At 31.5% G+C, this 12,476-nt stretch overlaps 1 protein-coding gene across 5 annotated transcripts; it reads left to right on the top strand.

Annotated features, from left to right (window-relative positions):
- Nucleotides 1–129: 129 nt before the first annotated feature.
- hfp (Poly(U)-binding-splicing factor hfp) lies at nt 130–12,369 on the top strand. 5 transcript variants are annotated; one of them, XM_087414472.1, is made up of 13 exons: nt 130–314; nt 1,882–1,936; nt 2,009–2,437; nt 3,357–3,420; nt 3,523–4,123; nt 4,439–4,504; nt 4,765–4,925; nt 6,798–6,856; nt 8,488–8,701; nt 9,396–9,882; nt 9,979–10,193; nt 10,288–10,681; nt 11,627–12,369. In XM_087414472.1, the coding sequence occupies exons 7-13, from the start codon at nt 4,869–4,871 to the stop codon at nt 11,734–11,736; spliced, it is 1,536 nt and encodes a 511-aa protein (XP_087270598.1). In that variant the 5' UTR covers nt 130–314; nt 1,882–1,936; nt 2,009–2,437; nt 3,357–3,420; nt 3,523–4,123; nt 4,439–4,504; nt 4,765–4,868; the 3' UTR covers nt 11,737–12,369. The 5 variants fall into 5 exon arrangements, with proteins under 5 accessions (XP_087270598.1, XP_087270599.1, XP_087270601.1 ...); XM_087414473.1 differs by lacking the exon at nt 3,357–3,420 and having other exon boundaries at nt 3,955–4,123; XM_087414475.1 differs by lacking the exons at nt 2,009–2,437; nt 3,357–3,420 and having other exon boundaries at nt 3,955–4,123.
- Nucleotides 12,370–12,476: the final 107 nt, after the last annotated feature.

Genomic DNA, 12,476 nt, shown 5'->3' with positions numbered 1-12,476 from the left:
TATTTTCCTCTAATTCGCGTTGTTTCGCGCGGGCAACATGTGCTAAATCGCGTTATATAAACATTCGGAGAAATATAATAAATACAAATTTTTTGCTCGGTCTCGCGGTGTTCTCAATAAACGTTGAACGAGGAAGTTAGCGCGACTTCCGGCGCGCGGTACTTCCGCAAAGAAGAAGTGCCGTACTGCAGTGCTATCGACTCGTCGCGTATTTCGTGGTTTCGTCCAGGAATTTTCGAGAGATCCTAATCCTAGGCCACTCACGTCCGCTCAGAAACGACTCTCGTGGAATGATGAACGGAACGATGGCCATGGTAAACTTCTCTTCCTCAGAACGACCGCCGTCCTTCGTCAGTGATATGGCTAACCCTTTGGCGGCTTAATGGCGATCGCAGATATCTACATTAATTGACATGGTTTATCAATCGTCGACCGTGTCGCGTTTGACGCCTTGGACTGATATTACACGTGTCGTACGACACATTTTTCAAGCCTGTTAATTGATTGCAGGACAGAGATGGAGATAGAATAATGTTTGTGTCATTAATGTACATTTCTATCAATGTAGTTTAACTTTAATTTTGATTTATTCTTTATCCATTTCTAACTGTTAGAACTAAAAAAGATAAAAGTAAATTATATCAAGATTAAAATTAATTTATATTAGTAGAAACAGGCATAAGGCTTTGATCAATGTAAGATTAATTGTATAATATATAATTTAAATTCAGTTTACTATTTGTCTTTCTAATTTTAAAAATTAGAAAATAATAGACATTATACAAAGTTAATCTTACATTGGTAGAATCTTAACTTTAATCTTGGTTTAACTTACTGTTTATCTTTTTCTGATTCTTAAAATTTGAAAAACAAAACAACTGAGATTGTTAATCTTATGTTGGTACAACTAAGCCTAAGGATCACTTTAACAAATGCAATTGGCTGATTAGTCCATTGAAATTGACTAATCACATTTGTCATTTTGTTTAATGGCAGATGCAATTGGCCAATTTTAATTAACTAATTGATTACGTGACCCTAAGTGAAAAGCTTCTCTGACTTCTAGCTAATTAACAGACTTACAAAATTTGTAATATGACAAATGTAATATCTAATAAGATGTCAAACACAATTGGTCGACAATTGGTAAATAATTTGATTAGTCAATTCATAAAATTCTTTCTTCTGATTGATCAATGAAGTATTTATATCATTAAAGTAGAATGCCCCAATAGTGTATAATGTTTTGATAGTGGAACTTTCCTCTCTATAGAGGACCCACTATATTCATATTCTTTATCACACAAAATGAGATTCCACATAGATTTATAACTTTCCACACAAAGTGAAGTTCCAATTAGAATTTATTTTCAGATTAAAACACAAGTATATTCTGTCTTTTTATTTCACTGACGTACGTAAAAATATTACGTATTTTATATTTAAAATTGAAAGATTGAAAAGTTTTCTGTATTTTATAATTCAAATAATAAGACTTATTGTATTTGAAATATTAAATAATTTTACATTTATATGCTCCCATGAAATAAAAAATGTATAATATAATATTTTCATGTGCTTCGCTGAAATATAAAATACAATTGTCTTATAAATATTGTTTTTTAATTAAAAATATTTCAAATACATGCTCAGCATAGTCCTGATTATCTGTTATTATTATGTGTGACAAAACATGAATTTAATGTGGACACAGGTGATGCCAACGCTATGATATGCTATTGAAATCCATTAACAAACTGCTAACATATAATTAACATTTTTTTATTTATTGAAAATATTACGCAACAAACTTCTTATAATTTATGATACAAATAAACTCATTGATTTTACTTTATATTATGAGTTTGTTTTCATTTGCAGGTACCAACGTCGCAAAACAGTACAGAACCACCTGTGAAGAAGACCAAAGTCGAAGGTAAATTGCTAAGGCAACCAGATAACCGTTATGCCTGTGATAACAATAATATTATATACATAACTTTGCTAGTGGGAAACGCAAACAGAGAAACGACAGCAAGTGTAATATGTGTATTAAGAGCGAGAACATGATGCGGAAATACAATAGCTCTACTTAGGACACTCAGGTGCTAGTTTTCTCTTTTTTAAAAAATGCTGCCATACTCTATAAAACTGCAGAATGCGTCTATTCCGAAGCAGTTTTGAGCATAAATTTTCGGTAGGCTAGGGTAAATAGATGATGACTGTATGGCGCTTAAATCACACTAATGTATGGATGTCCTTCTGTTCTGAGATGTTACAGCGGAGAGACAGTACAGAATCCGTGGCCTACTACTGAGCGGTGATCACGAACGTGCGCCAAACAAAGAAAGACTACATTCGTTGAACAGTACAAATCAGAGTTTAACAAACTCCCACTACCGTATCTATTGCCGAGTACGATGCATACTTTAGATAGGTCAGCATTTTAGGGCTTAGAGTTTCTCTGTTTCTGATTATGAGCCTCTTTTGAAGAGATGCCACTTTAATATTCCACCGCTATAAATTATATGTAAAGTATTTCTCTTTATTAATATTGTCAGCATAATATCAGTTAATATCCATATTTTTACCAATGCAGATTAACTTTAATCTCGGTTTAATTTACTCTACTTTTTTCTAATTCTTGAAAATTAGAAACAGATAAAAGTGTTAAACCGAGATTAAAATTAATCTGCAATTAATCTATATACAAATGAACATATACATTTTTTTTTATGTATATGATTTGTGTGGAGTTATCAAAACAGTAATATCTCTATCTGCAAATATATTTAAGAGGCTCGTAATTGGGAGTGGCAATGGCGAAAGGTGTATATTAAATTTATCATATGTCTATATATCATATATTTTATTATTAGGTAATAATGAAGTCGATACAGTCCCAACACTTGGACGTCGATATAGCCATGAATGTGGCTTAGAAATTGTCTGATTAAATTCCACTTAAATATGACCCGATGAGAACGTAGTATCCATTCCCGTCACACTTTTGCCTTCGCATTTTATTCTGCTATCGCTAAGCAGAATACGCGCTATTTCGAGACATGTTATAACGATGTCCGAGTGTGCACGTAGGCAATATGAGTGAAAAAAATTGACCATTAATACGATTTAGAATTGTGTGACGTTAAACTTTGAGAATCGCGTGTAATCGCGTTCTGGATATTAAATCGTGGGGAAAGAAAAAAGAATTTCACGTATTTGCATTAAAGATTTCTCGCCATTGCTACGTGAAAATTGTTAGGTTTGAAAAGTGGTAGGTTGGAGAAGGCAAAGACTAAGAATATGGCGCAGGAAATGCACTGAGAGTATTCTCCTTTGCTTTGTGCTTACAGATTTGTGCGTCGCCTCAATCTCGGATAATTTGCGCACAACCGTCATTGCTCAGCCCAGAACACGGTTAGCTGTAAATCGAATGATCGCACAAAACTTTTTAAGAGCCTTTTAATTCATGAAAAGTCGAACTGACTTCTGTTTTTCTGTTTCTGATTTCTGTTTCAGAGACTAGCAGACCAAATTGGTTATGAAACCTAATCTAATTATGACTAGTCTGATTTTTGGGGCTGATTGTGCAAACAGTAATTAAAGCTCAAATTTAATAAGACTCCTCGGCTAATGACTAATTTTATCAAAGTTTTCATACATATGATTAACGTTCGGTCCATTTTCTCTTATAAGTCGTATCATTTCTGACAAAATTTCTTACCTGTGGTCTTCGTATAATCTACGCTTTGTTTCTTCCAATAGCATGCATCAAACGAGAAATATTTCTTCGTTTCGATGTTTGCACAAATATATGGTTTTCATATATACATTTTGCATACATGCGTTATAAATACTTCCACATGCACACATTGACACATACATATACAACCATATTTATTAAAAAAGTTGTAATATTCCTTGATCGTTTTAATTTCTGTGAACTTACAGTTTGGAGGACGATTTTATCATAGCAGCTGGCATGGCGTCACGGTACTCTCGTGTTAAGAAAGATATTCCACAATACGAATAAGAATAATGCGCCCGCATACATCAATGCGACTAATAGAAGTTTTACTAGCCTAGGGCAATAGGTCATCCGGCTGTTACACATCTCCGTGTACGGATCTGTACATATATAGATGTTTTCCCCAAAAAATTGGTTAAAACAAACGTCTAATTGCTGAGACAGCAGTTATTTTAAATGTCAATTTAAATATATTTAAAAAATTTTCTCGTGAATTGAATTCTAAAAATATGAAATAATGGCCACCCAAATTTGCTAATGAGAAAGTAATCCCTGATCTATTAATGATTGAATCATTAAGAAATAACTTGGTGGCGTAACTGGTTTTATTAAAAAGTGAAACGTTTGACATATTCTTAATATTTATCTACTTTAATGCTAATTATCTAATGCATGATTTCTTTATAGGAAATGCATCAGAGTTCTTACCAGGCCCTATTTATGATCTCAATCAAATAGGTCAAGTTGTTGCTGGTACGTATAATGTTATACATTTTTTTACTTTACATTTGAATCTTTTTATTAATTTGATCCAATTTATTTTAAGAAATGATGTAGAATATTTATAGTGACACACTTTTTTTTAAGTCAGTTCAATTTAAGTAATATTGAGCGTTGACGCAGATTAATGGACGTTTGCTGATAAGATCTGATATGAATAAATGTTCTTTATCACCTTGAACTGTCACCAAATCAGTCTGACTTACATCTTTTTCTATTTTATGATTTTGTAGGACCTGGTGCTAAATATCTGACACTGCCTGGAATATTAGGAGCTGGTCTACCGAAAATTTCATCTGAGCAACAAGACACCGTAAACAGGGCGAAGAAGTATGCGATGGAACAAAGCATTAAAATGGTCCTCATGAAGCAGACTTTGGCTCATCAACAACAGGTAATTTTAAAATTGTCAATAACTTTGCTCATTCACATTTAATATTTTCGCTCCATTATGACATTTGTGAATATTAATATTATATAATATTACGATTACGTTTTTTGTAGACAATTTTAACATATTATTATTAATTTAACTCATAAACATTTTTATTTTTTTAATTATAATGCATAATGGATGTATATGTATGTGTGTGTGTGTGTGTGTGTGTGTGTGTGTGTGTGTGTGTGTGTGTGTGTGTGTGTGTGTGTGTGTGTGTGTGTGTGTGTGTGTGTGTGTGTGTGTGTGTGTGTGTGTGTGTGTGTGTGTGTGTGTGCGTGTGTGTGTGTGTGTGTGCGTATTGTATATAATTAAATTGCCGAATTTGCTTATTGCGAACAAATTATCAGAATTTATGATAAAATTATTAAACTTTATCTATTGAAATATTACATTTATAAACTAGTCTTCCCATCTTTCATAATAAACTCCATATCATTATTATAGTAAAGTGTCTGTCTGCGGACTTAATTATTTTTTGGATATGTTATCGTTCTCGTTATTCTGAATAAAATAATATCTCGATAGCACAACTTGATCTTAACCCATTTCCGCGCTACAAGCTTTGATAAGTCCAGATTTAACATGTAAAAGTATAGGCTTTTTGACTCAGTATATATGACTCTTGGTCGAATGTGCGTACGTGCATACGTGCGTGTTAAATCTGGACCTTCTAATATTTGTAGAGCAGAAACGATTGATGAGATCAAGTTGCATTCATTGAGACATTTGTTCAGAATAACATAAATTACAACATATCCAAAAATTATCAAATCCGCAGAAAGACACTTTTCTATAAGAATAATGTGGAATTCTTTCTTGAATACTGTATAATTTTTTTTTGTAATAAAATGAGCTGATCAGCTAATTCGGTAATTTAATATATGTGAAATTTGGTTTAAATATATTTTATTTATATATATGTATAAATAGTTTCCTCTATTCAGCTCTTTACCGATTATTACAATGTATAGAATAATATTGTATAGAATTCTGAAATATTTACTATATAGCTCGTCCCGCCGAGTCAATTACTATACAGATATTAAGAAAAAAAAAAAAGAAACCTTAGAATTTAACTCTGATTGGCGCATTTTTTTCTCCCCGCAGAAGAATAAGTTGGTCCTGCGGCAGCAAGTTTTATTGCTAATGTGCAGGTTAGTGTCAACCAAATCAAGAAAGAAACGATAAATCCGCCTTATGGTCAAACACTCCTAAACATTTTCCCGAGTTGCTACCATAAGAAAAGGTTAGATATATAATTTGTGATAGTATAGTCGGCGGGAGCAGAGCTGTACAATGCGAAGAAGAAGGTTTTTTGTGAATGCATGAATCTTCAGAGGATAACGATTCTTCTGAGCTCGACTATTTTTCTGCTTCGAAGAATAAAATTAGCATAAAAGCTATCATATCTATTAAGAAATGCAGCAAATAAAAAGAGAGTAATTGTTCTGAAACATTTTATACAAATCATCGAATTTGTCTTATAAATTTTATTAATCACATAAATTTTTATACTTGCATATTTGTTTGCGAAAAGTATTATAATAATTCATGTTACAATTTTAAATAATTATTTTTAGTAAAAATGTTCATATAAAGTATTTTCTTAAAATATATCTTAATTTATTTAGATGTTTTTGTAACATTAAATATAATATTAATAAAATTTAAATTAAGACTAAATTAAGATTTAAATTGATAATTGAAGAAGTCGAGCAAAGAAATGTGGAATGGTAAAAGAGCTTGAGGGATCACTTGAAGTCAATGAAATGTGTTGTAAATGGGGGAGGGATATCAATAGAAGGCCTTTGGTCCTTTGTGTTGCAGCAAATGGCTAGTCAACGGAATCAGGTGCAAAGACAGCAGGCTCTCGCTCTCATGTGCAGGTTTGTTTGTTCTTTGTCTTAATCCTCGAAACTTTTGTGTGCAAGATCCTCAAGAGAATCATATTCAAACATTTTATTATTTTTAAAAAAGCATTATTCATTTTACATTTTTAGCAATTAGGTTGTAAAATATATTAAATTATAGAAGTGGCTATTATATATATATAGTCATAAATATTTTGATGTTTTTATAATAACTCTAAAAGAATACGTTTTCTAATCACACTAACAAATTACAGAAATTTCTTGTAGCTTTTAATGTTATTCATAATCGTCAGGTATCCTGGAGCAAACATTGGCCATTATCCTTCCTTTATATATCGTTCACATATTAATTTCTGTTAGTAATGGCTGCGTTCAGCAGACACAACAGTTGAGTGAATGCTCGCTGTTATTGATGTATTCTTTTAGATCATCCAATCAGCATTTTAAATCTGGAAAAATACTTTAATAGTAACAAGCTCACTCAATTGTTGAGTCCGCTAAACGCAGCCATAAATCTTGTCTCGCAATCATAAATAACACTCATATTTATTCATAAAATGATATATTAGCAGTAATATATTAAATTAATTAAATCAAGCTATGATTTAACGAACATTTTTTGTTTTCTTCATACTATAAAAATAAAATTAAGTATTTTTGTATTAGATTATAAATTAAATAAGTGTCATTTTTATCAATCACTTGTAGAATTTTATTTCTATATACAATATATACGTACATATTTTTTATAGATTTTATAAAATTATTAATATATATACATATATGTATATATGTAACAATCTTTGAACGTGTTTTACTAATATCAGTTATTAACATTATTGCGTAATTGTTATATTAACAATGGATAAATGTATTTTAATGTTCTAGATATGTATAATATTAATAATGTTAATAAATCTAAATATGTGTAATATTAATAATCTAAATTAAATATGCTTTTAATCCTTCGTGGTCACACCTTCTGAGAATTTTGAATCGGTCACACAGAAGACAAAATGACGCTAACATTTTTAATTGATTACCATATTTACAACTTTTATTCTTTAAAAAATTATTAAACATACTTTAAACATTATAGAACATGGAAATGCGTGGCTTTTTAAAGATTTTGATTTTAACATGTTAAAAAAATCGCAAAATAAAACTTGAAAAATGCGCTTTTATATTAAAAGCAAAATCATAACTTTTTTAGTGTTTAATATTTTTTGATAAAAATTGACTATACTCTACAGATATGACACTTTTAAGAAAAAAATGGTTCAATAGTCCGCGTTCATCCTAAAAAAGGATTTATTCTATAGGAGACTGTTTTTTTTTCTAATAATGAAGTGTGAAGTTATTGTATAAAAGAATATTTCTTTAGTATAAGAATAAATGACTTTTATATATAAAATAACTTTTTAAAAATATAAATCCTTAAATTTTTTTTAGGGTCTCATGGATCCTTAATAACGAAGGGTTAAAAATTTTTAAATGCACATGACAATTCTAATACAAGTGATTGATATGAAAGTTTGAATAAAGTTATATATATCGTTAGAACAAGAAAATAGTTACGTACATTATATTAAATATAGTTGCATTAAATAACATTCATATTAATAACATTTATTATTGTATGACAGGGTTTATGTGGGCAGCATCAGTTTTGAATTGAAAGAAGATACAATCAGGCAAGCTTTCTTGCCATTCGGACCGATCAAGTCCATCAATATGTCTTGGGATCCCGTTACGCAGAAACACAAGGGCTTCGCCTTTGTTGAATACGAGATACCCGAAGCCGCGCAACTTGCTTTGGAGCAAATGAACGGTGTCATGATCGGTGGCCGCAACATCAAGGTAGCAGGACGTACCTATATAACGAATTTCCTGTCCCCCAGCAATCCTATCATCCCGCCGGAGGTCGGCAAATTTTTATTTAGTCCTTTATCCAATACCTATGATTTTCGAGCGAACTGCATCTTAACTGCAATTTGCTTGAAAATCTTATTTCATTAGTATACTTTTGCTACGTATACATTACTTCGAGTTTTTCATTTATTTATTAAGTTACATCCCATTACACATGTTCTATATATTATATCGCTTCCTTACTCCAAAAGCTATACAATTCAAAAAATTAAATTTCTCAGAAAAGAGGAAAAATTCTTTTTTAATTTTACAAAAATTATTGATTAATCAAATAATATCAGCAAAAAATATTCTTAACATGATGAAATGTCATTTAAAAAAATTGTTCTTTTAAAATTGTGACGATTTTGATTTAAAAAAATATTTCAAATGTAATAATTTATTATGAAATTGAATTAGCTTACTTTTGACAGAGTAATGTCAATCAAAAGTAAACTAACTCAATTATAACGATTATATATAATTATGTTATGTAATAACTCGAAAATCGTGTTTTTTTAATTGTTACTTTTGAAATAAGTGGCGATATATTTATTTAACGAATAATTTTGCAATAATATTAACGCAACGTTAGAGAATATATCTTATAAATTATCTTTTTTCTTATATTTACTTACCTCAGGTCGTGGGACGTCCGTCCAATATGCCACAAGCACAATCGGTGATTGACGAGATCACCGAGGAAAGCAAACATTATAATCGCATTTATATCGCATCAATACATCAAGATTTGACGGAAGATGACATCAAGTCAGTTTTTGAGGCGTTCGGGCCAATCACGTATTGCAAACTTGCACAAGGCAGTTCTCCACATCGACATAAGGGTTACGGTTTCATCGAGTATGAGACAATGCAGGCTGCGCTGGAAGCTATCGCCTCCATGAACTTGTTCGATCTGGGTGGTCAGTATTTGAGAGTAGGCAGAGCTATAACACCACCGAATGCACTCATGGGACCACCTAGTGGTACCAGTATGATGCCAACCGCAGCCGCGGTGGCTGCAGCAGCTGCAACAGCAAAAATTCAAGCGATGGACGCAGTTGCCAGTAATGCCGTCGCGTTAGGTCTTACTAAACTTGGAGCTACTGCACCACCAATCTTGAATCAAAGTTCGTATATTCATAATTCTTGCATCTACACTGAATCCAAACATTGCAAAAGAAGAATTATTTTTATGTGTTTATCACTATTTATTTCTATTATAGCACTTCCTGTAGGTGTAGTGCGACCTACTATAGCGCCCACAACAATAATGGCACCACCAACGGTAGCAACGGTAGCACCAGTGATACCTCCACCTGGCATAGCTATACCGCAAACCTTAACACGACCGCCCGCTATTATCCAACCGATTCCTGGCCAACCGGTTGTCATACCACCTCCCGCTGTTGTCGCGCCTACGATTGTCGGCACACCAGTTGTAAGTATCCAATGTATTAGAATAAAAAGTATTAAAATAAAAAAAATATTGAATCGTCAATGTGTTAATTATGAAAAATCTGATTGCTTGTTAGATACCAGTTACAACCACCGCAAATTCCGACATTATGAGGCGAGCACAGGAACAAGCGGCTCATCAAAAACAACAGGAAGAATTACAGAAGAAACTTTTAGAAGAAACGGAACCGCAGACATTGCAGCAACAAGAAAATATGTCAATTAAGGGGCAGAGCGCGCGTCATCTCGTAATGCAAAAGCTTATGCGTAAAGTCGAATCTCGAGTCGTTATTTTAAGAAATATGGTAGCACCGGAGGATGTGGACGAGACCCTACAGGAGGAAATTCAGGACGAGTGCTCTAAGTTCGGTGTGGTTGTACGAGTTATCATTTATAAAGAGAGACAGTCCGAGGACGATGAAAACGCGGAAGTCATCGTAAAGATATTCGTCGAATTCGCTGAAATGAATGGTAAAGTATATCTTTATGTCTCGGTGATAAATATCTCAATGACTGAACTAATAAAAACTAGTAATCAATCCTATATTTGTATTGATATTAATTAATGGCAAAAGGAATTAACACACTTTGTGTACATATTATATACAGTTGCACTATCTGATTGCAGTAAACTACGATATAATTATAATTTATTTTTGCGTTATCAAGCAAAAACATTTTCTTATGTTTTTATCTACAATTACATGCAATAATAATAGGTGGTGTATATGTCGATAAGACAAATAACATGGCCAATTCACTCAATATTAGATGCTTTCCATTTAGTGACATAAGCCTTAGACTGATGTTCTTATATAGTACAATATTTAAAAAAATTTGAAAATATAGACTATGTCTTATTAAAAATGATAAGAAAAGTGAAAATATGACTGTTCCTGCGAAATATAAAATTTTTTTGCAATAATTTGCAGTCAGAAAATAATATTTTTATTAATAATTTTTATTAATTATTAACTATTTTGATACAAAATATTTAACCTCTTTTTAGTTTAGTTTCTTGTTATTATTGATATCTTAATTATTGATATCTTATTATTGATATCTTAATAATTATAAATATATTGTTGATTTTTCCATTAACATTATACTTGTAATGGGCACATTTATGCCCGTTTCTACCACTGCAATTTAACTTTAATCTTGGTTCAATTAACTCTTTATCTTTTTCTAATTTTAAGAATAAGAAAAAGATAAAGAATAAGTTAAACTGAGATTAAAGTTAATCTATATTGAACCTGGCATTAGTTATTGAGACATTTACCTTATATATAGTATCGTAAATTGATTAAACTCTCGCCTAAGTATTTGAATAGTCTAAATTACACTGCAATATATTCTGTACATATTACAAATTTATGTATCATGTAATTATTGGATTAATTTTTATGTTTTCAGAAGCAGAACGTGCAAGAGATTCACTAAACGGTCGTTATTTCGGCGGACGACTGGTTAAAGGAGAGCTATATGATCAAGCTCTATTTGACAATAGTGATTTTTCTGGTTGAGCACAATGCTCTCATTTGGTATATATTAAGTTTTTGTCAATTAAATTCGTGTAAGAGACAAAATTTAATGTTGACTGATTGCTTGATCTTCGTTGTTTAAGCTACTATTTATAATGAAATCTCAGAGTCACATGTTGAAGTCAAAAGTACACGCGATTCACGGTGCTAATCGTACTACACTAATTTATAGTGATCAAAGATTTGTTCTTTTTAGCTGAATTTTTGCACCAGTTCATCTTTTTTCTTTTTCTCCAGGAAGAAAGAGGAGAAAGAAAGAACTGATGCAAAAGTTCAACTAAAAAGAATAGGCCTCAAGACACGAACTGCACAGCGCAAACAGGAAGCGATTCAAATTTACCAAATGTGATTTAGAATGTCTTACATTCATTTAATTCTTCCTTTCTCCATGTAAAACGGAACTTTATATCCTATTTCGTACGTCATTAGTTTCATATCACGGACCGCAATTGCAAACTAGGATCGTAGTATCTTGAGACAAATATTTCGTATATTTATCCAGTATATAGTACCTTTGTTATAATTTTGTCGAGAATGATTGTATATGAAAGCGATAGATCTTAATTTACATGTATAGGAAAAGATAGACATTAATAATAAATCATTTTACATATATAGAGTGACTCGCTTAAAGCTTAACAATTTAATATCCTAAGAATTCTTCAATCAATTTTAATCATTCTAGTTTTCTTCATAGATCTTAGACATAAGAGGATATTCGA

This window comes from Acromyrmex echinatior, chromosome 16 (assembly GCF_024713525.1).
Source record: "Acromyrmex echinatior isolate Ae372 chromosome 16, ASM2471352v2, whole genome shotgun sequence".
NCBI lineage: Eukaryota > Metazoa > Arthropoda > Insecta > Hymenoptera > Formicidae > Acromyrmex > Acromyrmex echinatior.
The sequence above is the reverse complement of the archived record's forward strand: the minus strand, read 5'-3'. Positions and strand labels throughout refer to the sequence as shown.